This window comes from Fulmarus glacialis, unplaced genomic scaffold (genome assembly GCF_000690835.1).
Source record: "Fulmarus glacialis isolate BGI_N327 unplaced genomic scaffold, ASM69083v1 scaffold4286, whole genome shotgun sequence".
NCBI lineage: Eukaryota > Metazoa > Chordata > Aves > Procellariiformes > Procellariidae > Fulmarus > Fulmarus glacialis.
This window is the reverse complement of record NW_009219900.1, coordinates 19,278-35,755: the sequence shown is the minus strand read 5'-3', so window position 1 is coordinate 35,755 and position 16,478 is coordinate 19,278. Positions and strand designations below refer to the sequence as shown.

At 35.9% G+C, this 16,478-nt stretch overlaps 1 protein-coding gene across 1 annotated transcript in view; it reads left to right on the top strand.

Moving 5' to 3' along the window:
- Window positions 1-16,478, top strand: part of NR2C2 (nuclear receptor subfamily 2, group C, member 2) — a 34,559-nt gene that overhangs the window by 7,625 nt on the left and 10,456 nt on the right. Inside the window, exons 3-9 of the mRNA XM_009580539.1 lie at window positions 5,127-5,237; window positions 8,936-9,136; window positions 10,316-10,418; window positions 11,471-11,650; window positions 13,795-13,942; window positions 15,419-15,512; window positions 15,925-16,058. Coding sequence (XP_009578834.1) covers window positions 5,166-5,237; window positions 8,936-9,136; window positions 10,316-10,418; window positions 11,471-11,650; window positions 13,795-13,942; window positions 15,419-15,512; window positions 15,925-16,058 — 932 coding nt within the window. The 5' untranslated portion in view covers window positions 5,127-5,165. The remainder of the gene's footprint in view (window positions 1-5,126; window positions 5,238-8,935; window positions 9,137-10,315; window positions 10,419-11,470; window positions 11,651-13,794; window positions 13,943-15,418; window positions 15,513-15,924; window positions 16,059-16,478) is intronic.

Below are 16,478 nucleotides of genomic sequence, written 5' to 3'. Positions count from 1 at the left end.
TAGGGAAATTAGGAGGTTTTGAGCTATCTTTTACATTATATGTATTATTTTCTGACTATGTCTAAGTCACAGTGTTAGTGGTTACTTTTAAATGATTGTTGATTAAGCCTCTGTAAAATGTGGTGCGCTGAAGTTTTCTATGATATATGGCCTACTTTGTTTCTTTCCTCATCTTCTGAAGATGAAGTTTCATTTGAGACTCTTTCCAGTCTCAAAGAAATTAAAGTGTATTTAGTTTTTTAAAATATATTTTAGAATTACAGAAACATACTATCATTGACTTCGGAGGACTAGGTTTTTGCATGTACAACTTCCAAAGCAGTTGCTTTAAACATGATACAGGTTTCATGGTGTCAAGTTTCTTCTGAACAACAGATCAGAATAGTCAATGTTATGTTTAATCCTGTAAGTGAACCTAGTATAATGCTAAACTGTATTATTTTTCTGCTATGAGTACTTTTGCCATTCTGAAACCATTTGCTTTCAGAATACTCTGATTCAATTTATTTGGGAGTCTAACTAATGATAGCTTAATTTTTCCTATAGTATTTATATAAGCTGTCTGAAGTTATCCTTGTAAATCTCTGATAGAACTTTTTTAGTGTGTTGCATATTCTCAGACTACTATTCCTTTTTTTTTTCTTTTTTTAATTTTAATATTTTTATTAAGAAGTCAAATTTGGTGCAATTGACTGGGTAGGTCCATAATAAAGCATCACATATTTATCCATTCTGATCCTTTGTAAGTGTGTGACAATGCTCAAGGTAGAAATTTAGCTGTCAAACAAAATGACAGATTTTGTTTTCCTCATTCTTGTAAATTGTGTATTTCAAAAAATATGTTCCCTTTTTGCATTTGATTTATTTACCATGGTTGTTGTTCTGCTGTCAACCAATGGCATGTGTGTTCAGTCTGGAAAATAAACTTGAGACTTTTAGTAGCAGTCAGAAATTTAAAACTCTTCTTATTCCACTGAGTATTAAGTAGGCAAGCCTGAAAAGAAGGTAAAATTTTGCATTTCAGAGTCCTATGCCATCCTGAGTGTGTATGCATGTTAATAAGAGTATAAAAATAAATTACACGTGCACACTGAAGCATTTATTGGTATTAGACAAATTATTCTCCATTGGTGCACCATAGCTTCTCAGCCAGAGAATACTAAAATATTTTCTGTTTTCCATTTAATAAATATATCTTCTTGAATATTTAAACATGAAAATGACATCTCAGCATATTATGGCAGCTGGTCTCAAACTTACCCAACTTCATAGAGAACTCACTGTTAGACTTAAGATAACCAAGTAGTTGTGCAGTGAGGATGAGAAATAACTCTCATTAAAGGAGACTGGAGTTGATCAGTAGAAATAACCTTTATATGAGGATGTGGTCCATTCTATAAAAACTGAGAAAGTGTTTTAAAGCATAAAGCACTAGTTTTCATACTGACACAGTATCTGAAACCACTGTTGTACACTAGGACCCCTTTGCAGCAGGTACTTTACAAACGAGAAAAAAGAAATGGTTGTTCAGTCCCAAAATGTTTACAGAAGAATTTCAGCGCAGTTACTGTATATATACTGGCATTCTTTTTATAAATTCTTGAACAACATGGAAAAATAGACCTCTCTCTTTATTTCCAAGCTGACCGCAGTGCATGGTGGTGTAAGGTTCAAAGATGCTTCAAAAAAAGAAGATTTTATAATTGAAGGTGAAAGAATTGGAAAACAGTTCTAAAAGATCTTCTTTCTCTAATTTAGACCTTTTAAAGGGTGCGTAGCTTAGGTAATAATTTGGCATGGAAGATAAGGAGATCATTGTTCAAATGTGTCCTCTAAGAGTCTTGGGTTTTGGGAGTCCTTTTGGGAGTCTTGGGTTTTTTCTCGCCTAGGTATCTCGTTTGCTGCTGCTGCATGCCTTGTCTCATCCAATAATTAGAAGATTCTACTACTTCTATATCTCTCCTGTATATTTTCCTCATTTATCATGCAACTTTTCTGACCTGTGTATTAAAGATAATTAGAGATAGTATGTTCGATTTAGGTTTTACTTTTACAGTATATGGGACTACTTACGGTACAGGCAATAGGAGAGTAGAACAGTATGGCTTCATTAAGTGCTGTGTATTTTAACACCTTTGCTTCCCCAAAGAGACTGCAGTAAATTTTCCTTGCTATCCAAACCATTTTTTCTTTCTTTACATCACAAATGAACTTTTTTGTATATTAAACAGGAAAGCTTACAAAATTAAGGTTTTCCATGCAAGCTTAAATAATGACTAAATTGGCACTACTCTGTTGTCCAGCTACATACGTTACGATAAATAAATCATTCCAAGATTGTTTAAAAGAGAATTTAATAAAAACAACTTGGAAGCTTCCTGGTTTTGGCCACATGTCACTGCAGATATTAAATACTAATTTGATACTCTCAAATTCCCATATAGAATGCAATTGTTATAATCACTTATACACTATACACAGTCCTACAGCTTCTGTGGGACAATGTAAATGTGTCTTAGGGGATTTTTATGAAAACCCAAATTACTGTTTGCAATCACAATTTACAAGTATTGCAAATGATACAATTTCCAATAGAAAATTACGTAAAAATTATGAAATTATCAAAATGTAAATTCTGTTTTAAAATCTAAGTAAGATTTATTTAGCATTAGGCAGACTTATGTAAAAACCTAGGCTGCTAAGTCATTGACATTATAGAACATTTTTCCAAAAAACAGAGTTTTGGCCTATATGCATTGTTTTCAAGTAAGTAGTTATGGGTTAAACTGAGTGTAGAAGAAATCAGTAGCGCTATATTCTGTTCATTCTTTTTATAGAGTACATCACTGCGGTATTTTATTCCAATTGAAATGGAATGTCCCTATAAATTTATATTGTATTTTAAGAATTTACAATGCTTGTTATTCAGATATGCTGCATGTGTAAAATTTTCTGTCAGCAGTCTTTTAAATATTACTGTGTTTTTCCACAATTTTGTATTATAACTTTCAATAAAGAACGTGACTGAAAAAGTATCCATGTTGTGCTGTTGACTGCAGACAGTCATGTCACCTCTGGAGTTGTTGTAGTCCACACCAAAACACTGGTGTCTTGTGTGCACTAACTGTTGTTCAAATATTTTTGCAACTTTTCTGAAAATACTGGTGAACATATGCAGTGTATGGCTTTAGAACCAAATTATCTCCTTTGTTTTGAATTTTCTTACAAGAGTCAAAACATTGAGCCATGTCACAGACTAGTAACCTGTAAAATGCACCAAGAAAGCAGAGCTTTTGTAATGAGGACAGCACAAATAAGCATATGTAATTTTCTTCTAAGTTACTGTATTAGAAGTAGCAGAATGATTTAGCTTTGCCTCTACTTTATTGAAAACAAACAAACAAAAAGAGATCTGGAACTAACCATGTTCTAATTGTTCAAGAACTTCCAGGATAATTTTGATATACCTTGTTTTGATTTTGTTTAGTTAAACCCAATTTTTTGTGTGGTCAGGTTCCAAACTAAGAGTGGCAACAATGCATGTACCAATAGTGGAAGAAAGTACGTATAGACATCTACATCTGCAGATACTTCTGTATGTTAAAGACTGATATAATAGTTTCAGCTCATGATTATATCTGGAAAAAACCCAGTAATACTAAATAATGTACTTTTTATAAGCATCTGTATATCCTAAGCTTAATACAAAAGGGACTGGATGGCTGTGGGGAGTGGCAAACAGTACTTTTCTACCTGTGAGCTGACTGTAAGGACTAGAATACAAGTGCTTCATCTATACTACATTTACAATTATTAAGAAGGAACAATTAGTACTAACAGTTGCATCAATAAATCTGAGGATGAACAAGCACAAAGTCTAAATATGCACAACTGTAGAATTATGTGCGTGAATGTGCATTGCCAATGCCATATACCTTCTGTAAACAGAAGAAAAAGGCTGTCAAGCCAATGTTATCTTGCATGTTTAATTTAACATTTAACAGTTTTGCTCTGAAAATAGCTATGCAAGGGGTGTTTTGCAAGCTTTTTCTAGGTATTCAGAACTAGATTTGCATTATAGTTTAGTGCTCTAGAAATACATGGAATAGAACAGGAAACAATAGTATTCAGTTGTAGTGCCAAATTTAATCTGTCATGCTAGTGAAAACCTCACTAGAATAACAAGAATTAACCACATACACCTGAATACATGCTGAATATATTGGTGATCTGTTGGAGCAGAAATTCCAGAAAAAATCTGCACCTCTCTGAAGTAGAAAAACAGAAATTGGGGGACAATAAAAAGGGGGAGAGGATATGAGCACGCCAAACAACTGGAATTCTAATTTATTCTACTGTCTAAAACACAGATATGCAGATAACCAGCCATCTTAATTTTAACTTTTTACCTTAAAAGTACTGGACAGTTAAAATTGTTCTTACTTCTACTTGAAAAATGCAATCACTGTTTTCTCCAAGTGAGCTGTATAGACGCCACACTTTCAGAAGGCTTCACAGATGAAATAAGGTCAGAGACATAAAAACTACAGGCCAGTTAGGTCAGATAGGAGTTCTGTGCGCTCTTCCAGCAGATTCCATATATCTCTTGTCCCATATATATTTCTGGGGTTGAGGACATTTTTATTTACGGGCCTAGAGGAAGCTTTTCAAAATTTGGGCTACTTGAAAATTTAAAAAGTAGTGCATAAAATACTTCAAAATTACTAAAAGGTGAAATATTTAACATTATACATTCTTGTGTATACGGTGTATTTTGTTTTTACAGAAGCAAAAAATGAGGCAAATATATAATCGAAAGTTGAAAAAATATTTCTGCATTTCAGTAAGCCGAAGAATCACATAGTAATTATCCAGTGATTGATTTGGGGCGGGGTGGTGGTGGTTTCGTTGTGTGGTTTTGGTCATCTATCAGATTCATTCTGTTCCCCAAAAAAGCCAATATTCTGATAATTCATTGAAAACAAATCCAAGTTGGTTTAATGACTAACCTTTCCAATAAATTTAGATTCCATACTATAGGGCCATCTGATCTTTAATAAATACATGTATTTTTAAAAGTGTTCAGTACTGTATCAGTAAATTAAAATTCTGTGCGTTATTTACAGGTGCAGACTGTTCAGACTTCTCTATCTGAATCTCCAGTGATGACCAGCCCTTCCCAACGTATCCAGATAATTTCCACAGACTCCTCTGTAGCTTCACCACAACGCATTCAGGTAAAAATCCATTGATTAAGTAACTAACTATTACACCATCTTTTTTTCTCCTCCTCCCACTTAGATTTATACAAAAGCATGCTAAAGTCTGTGGAAGACTTCCTTAAATTTTGTGAGAACGGATCATTTTTAGTGCAAACTAAAATTCTGCTTCTCCCTCAGCATGTATTTGGTGATGACTGGTTGGCTGTATATAATAATTGTATTGATGATGTAGTCAGTGAGGAGTATTTGCAGAGGTTAAACTTAGCCTACGTATACAAGTACCCTGAGCTCTAGCCATAGCAAATGGGCAGACATTGTTAACAGAACACCTAAGATCATATCCAAGGGCATTCCTCTCTCTGTCTCTCTGCCATATTTAGGACCCAGTGGGAGACTAGCCCATTTAGGATAAAGTTAGCCTTTGGGAATGCTGCATAGTGGGTCGGTGTTACTGTTAGGTAATATAAAGACACTATTAATGTATCAGGATGTATGCAGTGACAAATGATATAAGAATTGTTAAGTATTAATGTTACTAGAATGTTGCAGTACTGCAATACTGAGCTTTTGACCTCCTTGACCTTGTTCTGTGCCAGTACAATACTCCTATGTACTTCTGCTAGAAGCAGTGCTGGAGAAGAGGATTTTGTACTCCAGGGCATTTGGAATGGTCCTGGCAATGCAGCCTCCGTCACAGGATGGACTCTTTTTGGGATATGTCTTGATCAGGGTGGGTGGGTACTGCCCCTATGAACAGCCCTGAAAACACTTTTTAAATGATTTTGACATGTCATTATACTTACTATACATGATACATTTTTTTCTGTAATGTTATTTTCAAAGATTCAAATTGCAGCATGTATAATGATGTACATCATTAGTTTTTCTTATGAACCTAAATGTCATTCACTACTTATCCAGCCTAATTTTTTTGTCTTAGTTATTTATTATCATCGGTGCTTATATCTGATCCATGAAAAATTACAAAGAAGTCTGTGTGATTTTTCTTTATAGACAGCACCAAGGAGATGTTCTTCAGTTATCAACAACATTTAGCTATGTTTTTTATCTAAGATGTTATTCCTTAAAGTTATCAACGAAAGGTGGAATCAGGGAGCATTATTGTTTCACATGCTGATTCTCAAGATTCTGTTATGATGGAAGGTTTTTATTTTTCATACAGTTGTCTGGTAACATAATCTCTATTTTGTCTGGTAGAGTAACCATATCAATATGTATCAATATTTCATTGCAAGGTAGATGTTCTCACAACATGTATAACTGAAGCATACTGAATATTCAGCATTCATAAGGTAGGTATTTACATTGTAACTTTTGTTCAATTCTGCAAAATAATCTACCTCCTTATATCACTGGTATTTCTGAAAAAAACCTACAACTCCATGATGAAGGAGAATACTAGGATGAGAAAAGAGTATTCCTGCTTCCTCAAAACAAATACAGGCAATATTGTAGTGGTGTCAGTCATAATCCAAGATTGGATTTCACTGTGAATTGTCCTGTTAAGATCTATGTGAAAATGATGGAGGCTGAAGAAATCTGGGCAGGGAAGACTCTGGGGAGCTTAACAACTTCACAGTTTTACAACAATGGGACTGAGGGGTAATGATTGTCCTTTAACGTTTGAGCTGCTTTGGAGCTTTATGTTTGTAGACTCCATACACTTACGCACTGAAACGTTTATGCATATGAGACCTAAAATGGCTTATTCTGTTCTGTAAATATAAGAATCCAAAGAGTCCCTGAAATGCTCTGTCTTGACCAAAATTCAATAGTAGGCTGGCTTCATCCCCAGCTTTGAGTACCATTTCCTTTGTGCAGGTTTCTTTAGGTTTGTAATCACAAAATGAGAGATGAATCTTTCCTGAAGAGTTTCTGTAATCTAGAAAAATCATCAGTTCTGTAATTCAACTCCTGCTTTGGGTAGTTCTAATGCCTTTTAAAGGCATTCTAGCTTAGTGAAACTATTAGCATAGTCTTACTATTAAACTATTAGCATATGTCTTACTTTCTACTTTATGTAGACGTATTACACAAAAAGGATATGACAACTAGATAAAAAGTCTAGGTAATCAAAATTAGAGAAATAAATACACTGTTATTGTGACACCTAATATAGTCAATTTAATAGGAATATCAGTGTGTAAATTCACTTGACCTTTTCTTTTCAGTAGTAGTTTTAACTCTGACATTAAGCCAAATACATAAATGAATTATATCAAAATAGCTTTCATAGTCAGGTGTATACAAAATGAATACAAATCTCAATAATATACCACTATACTTTTTTGGTCAGCTGGAGTAATTTTTAATTTAATGTTTTTATAAACGATTTGGAGGTAGGAGTCGAATGTACATTAAGGAAGTTTGCCAATGATACTAAATTGGGAGGAGCTGTGGACTCCCTCGAGGGTAGAGAGGCCTTACAGAGAGATCTGGGAGCTGGGCAATTGCCAACTATATGAAATTTAACAAGAGCAAGTGCTGGATTCTGCACCTGGGACGGGGTAGTCCTGGTTATACGTACAAATTGGGGGACAAGAGGCTGGAGAGCAGTCCTGCAGAAAGAGATCTAGGGGTTTGGGTTGATGGCAAGTTGAATATGAGTCAACAGTGTGCCCTGGCAGCCAAAAGGGCCAACTGTGTCCTGGGGTGCATGAAGCACAGCATAGCTAGCCAGTCGTGGGAGGTGATTGTGCCACTCTACACTGCACTGGTGCAGCCCCATCTTGAGCACCATGTGCAGTTTTGGGTGCCTCAATACAAGGACATCGTACTAGAGAGTGTCCAGAGGAGGGCGACCAACATGATGAAGGGTCTTGAGGGCAAGACTTACGAGGAGCAGCTGAGGTTACTTGGTTTATTCAGCTTGGAGAAGAGAAGGCTGAGGGGTGACATCATCACAGTCTACACCTTCCTCAAGGGGGGCAACGGAGGGGGCGGTGCTGATCTCCTTTCTCTAATGACCAGCGATAGGACACGAGGACATGGAATGAAGCTGCGTCAGGGGAAGGTCAGGTTGGACATTAGGAAAAGGTTCTTCGCTGAGAAGGTGGTCAGTCCCTGGAACAGGCTCCCCAGGAAAGTTGTCGCGGCACCCAGCCTGTCAGAGTTTAAGGAGCATCTGGACAACACTCTTAGTCATACAGTTTAGTGCTGGGTAGTCCTGCGAGGAGCAGGGAGTTGGATTCGATGATCCTTATTGGGTCCCTTCCAATTCAAGATATTCTATGATTCTACGAAATTTCTGTGATGCTGTCTCACTAGGCAGAGTATACCCTGCATATATACCTGCCATTCATCAGCTGCAGTCCTTAACGTTACATTTTGTTCTTATTCTGTCTGGGATCCACTATATCTAACTTCTTTTGAACAATTAGATGTGATTACAAGATCTCCCCATATTTCTTCATTATTAACAGTATCAGACTCACACTTTTCACAACTCTGTCTAGTATTTTCCATCTATGCGGTAGGTATGCAGATACATATGTATTATATACATATATATTTGGTTTGATTTTATTGTTTTTGCACTTAGGTAGGTAGTTCCAATAACTTTGCACCAGTGTAATAAATGTACAAATAGCAAAATAATAAATAACAAGGACAATTATCAGAGAGTATCATACAATTCTGAATAAAAGGTTTTAAAATGTATGGCTCATAAAATTCTTCAATGTGTTTTACAGATTGTGACAGATCAGCAAACAGGTCAAAAAATCCAAATCGTGACAGCAGTGGACTCAGCTGTGTCTCCAAAGCAACAGTTTATTTTAGCCAGTCCAGATGGAACTGGTGCAGGAAAGGTGATCTTGGCAGCACCTGAGACATCTAATGCCAAACAGCTTATCTTTACCACCACGGACAACATTGTGCCAGGCAGAATTCAGGTAAATATAGTAATTGAGATAGAACATAGATTAGATTATTTAAGCCTGTAATTGCTTTAAGACAAATTGCAATAATTTTCTAAAGATCTAATGACATGGATTAGACCATACTAATTGTAGGCTTCGTTATTCAATCATAAATCCTCCTGTCTTCAGGTTCCTTATGCATTCCATTGCACTCATCACCCCTTGTTCTGTGTTCTCATTAAAATTCCAAAGACATAAGCAAATACTTAAAATGGTGCTTGTGAGGAGTGCCAGGATTTCAGATGGTCTGTTCAAGTTTCACAGATATACAGAGATACAACTCACCTAAGCAAACTTACGTTCACAACGCGGTATCAAGACATTGCAATAAAAGCTCCTTGGAGCGAAGCTGTCCTCTATTATAGTTATTTGTGGGTCTTGAGCATAATCCTGACCAATGGGAGCTTTGCAAAACAAATGATATAAACAATAATCTACCTCTAATGAAATCTGAGATTTCTTCCTAGCATTCTTTAAAAAAAAAAAAAAAGTGCCTGGTTCCCTATTGCTACTGTTACAATAGAGAATATTTTACAAGGACAAGTATCATTCTTACATAAACATTTGAAAAAAAATTATTAACAGTCTCTTTAAATTTATTTTACTATGCTAAATGGGTTATCTGATTTACAGAGGGGTGGGGTTTTTTTAATTTTTCTGTGTTAAGTGGAGTGTTCTGAATAGAAGTTTTGGAATCCAAGGCCTTCGGAAGCTAAACTGTTTCTATAATGGATTTCAACTTCAGGCTATCCCATCTGAACCGTGTACCCCTAATAGCTAGAGAAGGGATAGATGGGAACAGCATCTGAAATACAACCATCTTTGGCTAAAATATAGCAGCTGTTTAAGAGTAATTGCAAGAAGGGAAGACTACTGTTGACTGCACAAGTGGGGAAACTTATTTGTACTGAACAAAGCTAGGAGTTTTATTTGAAATTCATTTTGCTATGACTGTTTCAACGGTCTTACTATTGACAGTAAAAACTCTTATTAACTTGCAGTTTATACTACTTAATTTCATTCCACATGTCGTACTTATTCTCAAATTCAGCCACCTCTTCCCAATCTTGTTCTGTAGGCAAAGTTCCTTACTTTCATGTCAGAAGAAAATATTGGCTTATTACCTCTTTTTGTTCTGGAATTTTGTTTTAGATAGTGACAGACTCTGCTTCGGTGGAACGTTTGCTGGGAAAAGCTGATGTTCAGCGGCCCCAGGTAGTAGAATATTGCGTGGTCTGTGGTGATAAAGCATCAGGTAAGGAAGCATAGAAAGTAATATTCAAGAAACTTGATTGAAAGGATGACTGGGATGAAGGGAGAAGGTTTCATGTACTTTAACTGATTTTAGCCATGCTGATGGCAAAAGCATTTGAGTCTAAAATGGAAAAAGATAACATTATACTTTGTATCTATACACACAGAATAGTTAAACTAACTGGAAGAATATTAGTTTGTACTTCAGCTGGAGTGTATGGTAAATCAGCATGTGCTGAAAGACAAAATAATGATTGAGTAACTCCTGGTAACTGAAAGAGATTATTTGAAGCATTTAGTCCGGTTTCCCACAGCAACGGGCAGCCATGCAACAAACATGTCACCTAGAAAAGTCTACCTGCTCCAGGAAAACACTTCTTAGCACTCTCTAACAAACTTAAGACTTCCCGGTAGATTTTGGTCTTTTACTATCACAGAAAAGGGCAAGCAGAGATCAAGTGATCAGTGTTTCAGATTCATGCAGTAATAAGGAGTCTACGAGGTAAAATTTCTACATTAGCCAAGGAAGTGGACTATGCTTTCATGCTACAGAGAAGACACCTTTCTGTCTGTCTCACTTTCTTTTTTTTTTTTTAAGTGTTTATTAAGTAATTAAAACAATACCAGAATTGATATGGATAGGAATTTTAAATTAAGATTGCATTTCAAATTTTATTGTAAAATTACTTATATTCTGAAATTACTTAAACTCTTAGCCTGTATGTTCTTTTAATGTATTCTATAATCTCTAAGAGCAGATAGAATTGCATCTATACTTGTCCAGATGGGGAACTACCACTTCACAGGCCTCTCATTCAGAAATAGGCTTAGCCTTCCTCTCTTCTCTCTACTCTCTCACCAAAAAGCCCTGACACTAAGTAAACAAGAAGCATCTTGTAAGACTTTAACAATGCTTTCATGGTCCAAAATGATGGTAAGAATACAAAATAAATTTAAAGGGTGACTTTTACAATGTTTTACTTGCTTGAGATAAATATTTTTATGCTAAAATATAAGCAATTTCCATCTGATAACAATATATATGTTTCCTAGGTCGTCACTATGGTGCTGTCAGTTGTGAGGGATGCAAAGGTTTCTTTAAAAGGAGTGTGAGGAAGAATTTGACCTACAGTTGTCGTAGCAACCAGGACTGTATCATCAATAAACACCATCGGAATCGCTGCCAGTTTTGTAGGCTTAAGAAATGTCTAGAGATGGGCATGAAAATGGAATGTGAGTGTTAAGTACCCAATGTGATTCTGTGCCTACCAAATAATAAATCTGCGGACTACCACTTTTTCGTGTGTTCTCACCATTTCAGTGTATGTTGCTTGAAGGAAACAGAACTTTCGGCAGCCAAAGCATCTACCGTACCTTCCTTTCATCACCATTTTATGTCTGAGGTGCAGTAGAGATTTGTTTTGAACAAAGTCTCATACTACCGTAGTCTTCGAGGAGCCCAGTTAGAGCGTCACTTAGAATGCATGTTACAAACACAGCGTATATTTATAATACAAAATATTTTAACATGGGTGGACATAAATCTGAGCCTAATGTTCAGAATCTGCTTTCCTTCTGGTTTATTTTTGCTGCTTTTCCATCCAGCAATAGAAAGTAGTTGATGTCCTTTTTTCTTTTTTAATTTTTATATTAATTTGGTCATTTGTGAGCATTGTATTATGAGGCATTGTGTAAACTGTCATATTTTAAACAATATACTTTCATGTTTGTATGCAGTGCTTCATACAATTCCAGTCCTAGCATCCAAACACCTCTTTCAATGTATTTTGTTTCCAATTTATAGTACCTCTGCTTCTTCGGTCCAGCACTTTGTGAAGCCTATTATCTGGTTGTTTTGTGATAAATTTATGGAGAATTTAAGGTGAAGCAACAAATACTTTTCTTTTTCCACTCTGATCTAGGCAGGATAAGTTTCAACCACTAAGTTCAAGGGAGGCAGAACTTTAAGCTGTAAATAGGGAGATCTTTGTTGTATTTGCACTCTGGAACTCCAGACCTGTAGTGATGATTGTTGTGCTTTGCACACACTGTGCTGAGTATAGGGGGAGACATTTGTACAAGAGAAACTTCTGCATTTCTAGTAACTAAACCTTTCTTATCCCAGTATGATTAGGATCTATGCTCACTGACTTTATTGGGCATTGGGTCAGCTTTCTGATTAATATTTATGTATCCACCAACCCAACAAAATGGATATACCTACTTTTAAGCCACTAAATTTTGCTGACAGTAACGATACTTGCAAAAATAAAATCAGGAACTGAATAACTCTTGCTGTTTATGAGGATATCCATGTATTTTACTGTTACATTCAAAAGGGCTATAGAGGAGAGTTCAATTTTTTTGCTTGTTAATAATGTTAATCTTCTAGAGCAGTAACTGCTGTATGATTAATTGGTACAATGAATAGCACAGAAATATTGTCTCCATTTATATTATGCCTTATGTTTGCAAAGTGTGTGAGAATTAGTATTAGTACAACACTTTTAAAAATTCTTTATATTATCCTCATAGTCTTTTATTCATTTTATTATCCTCATTTTCAGGTGAAAAATCGATGCAGTCGAATGTTACGCCAAGCTATAGAGGAGTTTGTAAAGTTTAGTGACTTAGATTCCAGATAACTTTCTGTAATCTGTTTAATAATAATACCTTAATATTACAAAGATGCACTTTTTACTTCCTTTAAAATGACAAAGTTACTGTTTCTTACTATTTTTATTAAAAAATTTACCACACTTGTTTGGCACATTGGAGACTGAGCTTATTTTCTTCCAGTTGTCAAGTAGAAATACTTCAAATTCTGAAAAGGTTAATTTTGGGACACTGTTCCCTAACTGGGTGGAATGAATGGATGTGAGTGAATTGCATATCATGCAGAGACCCGTCTCCCAGGGCATTAACCTGCATCTCTTGCCTAACTTGCCTGTCTTGACTTTTTCTGGGTTCGTTCTGGGTTTACATCGTTGTGAATCATCCAGAGTATGACTGCGTCTAACATTTAGGTATAGCTTTACCTGTAAAAAATAAATAAATAAACAATTTGAAAACACAGTTTGCAGAATGTTCCATCTCATTAAATGCCAATGAAATAGAAAGCTTTGACTCCAGTTCAGCAAAACTTAAAGCAAATTATATCTGTGACTTTCTTAGTTAAAAATGTACATAATCACAGGTATAGTAAAATTGGAGCCTGTGTTTCTTCAGTCTTCGTATTAAATTTCCAGTTTTGCATGGAGCTGATACACCATCATAACTGTGCAAACTGAAATCCTATTGTGAGAATTTTACTTTCTTTTTGTATTTTTCAGTTGAATTATTTCCTTTCAAATCTGCATGTTTCTATCTTTATGCAGCGGTTCAAAGTGAAAGAAAGCCTTTTGATGTGCAGCGTGAAAAACCAACCAACTGTGCAGCTTCCACTGAGAAAATCTATATCAGAAAAGATCTACGAAGCCCTCTAATAGCAACTCCAACATTTGTAGCAGATAAAGATGGGACGCGGTGAGTACCTCAGTTTAACAGGTCTTGTTTAAGGTTATTTATGCATATTACTTTGCAGGCACACCTATATTCTTTTTTCCCCTCTGCTCTAAAGAATTGGACAGAAAAGAGCTGCAATTCACAAATCATCTGTTTCCATTACCAAGACCAACCTAGATTGTTCTGCTTGTCGTGAAGGTTTTCATGTCTGAATAGAGCTGCGTGGTTTTCAGTTCAGAGATGGTTCTTGTCCAGCCAGGTCAAAGCACAGGCAGGGCAAATGTGTGATATTCAAGCAAAAAGCATGTAGGCTTACGCTGTGATGCACTGAGGTTAGCAGTTCTCTGAAACTGAATCTACAAATGGCAGACTCAGCCTTCCTTCTCCTAAAGACAGTGGTAAAAGAGACTGCAGTGACTGCTGATTCAGATCCCAAGAGACCAGTTTCAACAACAGCAAAACAACAGCAGCTTCCTTTTACTATATGGAAGATATTCCGATATGTATTTAATTTTTTATATATATATTCTTTTTTGAACAAATGACACTGCAGTCAGGACGATTGGGCTGCAAATTTCTTGGAGAATTGTTTTTCAGTGTTCTCGTTTGCAAGTCAGATTGTTCAAAAGTACTGCTTACAGACACGTTTGCTTCTTTGAGATTTCCTTCTGCTACAGGTCCCTTACAGTCCTATAAACAATATTATAGTTGTTAAGTGTGACTCTCTATTATTTATGTAGGATTCAGATTTGCATTATGCGTGATAATTTGCTGCCTGTGGTAGTTGACAATGTTAGTTGTTAGTCTCAGACCCCTTAAACTATAAATTCCCTGCGGCCTGAACCTGTTGTGCGTGCATTTGTATTGGGTTATGCAGACTTGAGTGTTATGTAAGCAACAAATAAACTTACCCTTGCTGACTGCAAAGACTTCCCACTGTCTCCCTAAATTACATACAGCAAAGGGAAAGGATGTTTGGTCAAAAAGTAGCAGAAGTAAAGGCAGCAGGGATTTTATGCAGACCTTCGTTGCACGACTGTTTATGGCTGTATTTTGGAATGTAAAATATCTTTTCTTGACATAACTTTTTTCTTCAGTGCTGTCCATTGTCTAACTTGGAATGCACAGTTATGCCTTCCTCCAAAGTCTAATGCATAACTCTAGAGCTATTAAGTGACTTCTGAGAGCATGAGAAGACAACAACTTTCCTTAAGACAGAATAAACCAGCATAAAAAGCAAATGAGAAGGTATCTATTTGGGAAGTTGTCATTGCTTTTGCACAGGAAAGGAAAAACATATTCCAGTCTTTCTGTCTTTCAAGCTACTTTTTGGAAACTGTTTCAGAAAGACTTAAGTCCTGATGAATAAACTCTGAGCTTCATTAAATTGTTAATTTAAAAATTGGTAATCCCTTTTATTCTGACATAGGTTGTTACACATTCTTCTGGTTAATGTAAAATACTATTGACTGTCAGATGCCTTCTGCTTTTGAACAGGTCAGCAGGTCTTCTTGATCCGGGAATGCTTGTGAATATTCAGCAGCCTTTGATCAGGGATGATGGTACAGTCCTCCTAGCTGCTGACTCCAAGGTATTATTCTTTCAGTTAAGTTCTGAACATATATATTTATTTGTTCAGATTATTTTAGCTATGTACATAGACACAAATAATTTTTGCTTTTGAGAAGATAAGGTTGGGGTAAGTGAAGATCTGTACGAATGGAGGTAATAAGCTAATCAACAGGAACATGATTTCTTTTCATGGACTTATTTCTGCAAAAGGTCAGCCACAGGTAGTTCCCCACATGATATGTCAGCTGGGGCTAGGATTGATGATTACAAGGATTTAAAGATCATTGTGAGCCATTGTTCTTCCTGTAGGTGTTCATGAGGAAGGAAAAGGTACATAAGGGAAAAAGAACACAAAGATTAAAAATGGGAAAAATTTATGTATGATACATAGCCTGTAATTTTGATCTACTAGTATGGTTCTTCCTTTTTAGGCTGAAACAAGCCAGGGTGCTTTAGGAACACTAGCAAATGTTGTAACATCTCTTGCTAATCTCAGTGAGTCACTAAATAATGGAGATACTTCTGAAATTCAACAAGAGGAGCAATCTGCAAGTGAGATTACACGGTATGCATTTATATTTGCATCTTATTTAGCAATTTGTATTCTGCATGGTGTATACTTACAGTCATTCATTGAAGTAATTTGGCATTGTGACACCAAACACAGTAGAGATTGCCCCCTACTTTGAAACACAAAAACAATTCTTTAGAAATCCAGGTTTGGCTGTTGTCCTCTTGTGAAGAACTGTGTCCTGTGTTATAAATGTAGTGTTGTGGAGCTAGACCAGATTTCATACTCAGAAAAATAATAAATGACTAGTTTGTGACCTTGAGAGATTCTGAGAACAGCAACACTTCGGTACTGTTTTATTTGTTAGGCTTGTTATATGGAAGCTTCTCCCGCACAACGCTCATGCCCTTAGCCCTGCTCTTTAGGGGTCTGTATTACTGCAGATTTCTTTTTGAGATAGTGCTGCCATAATAC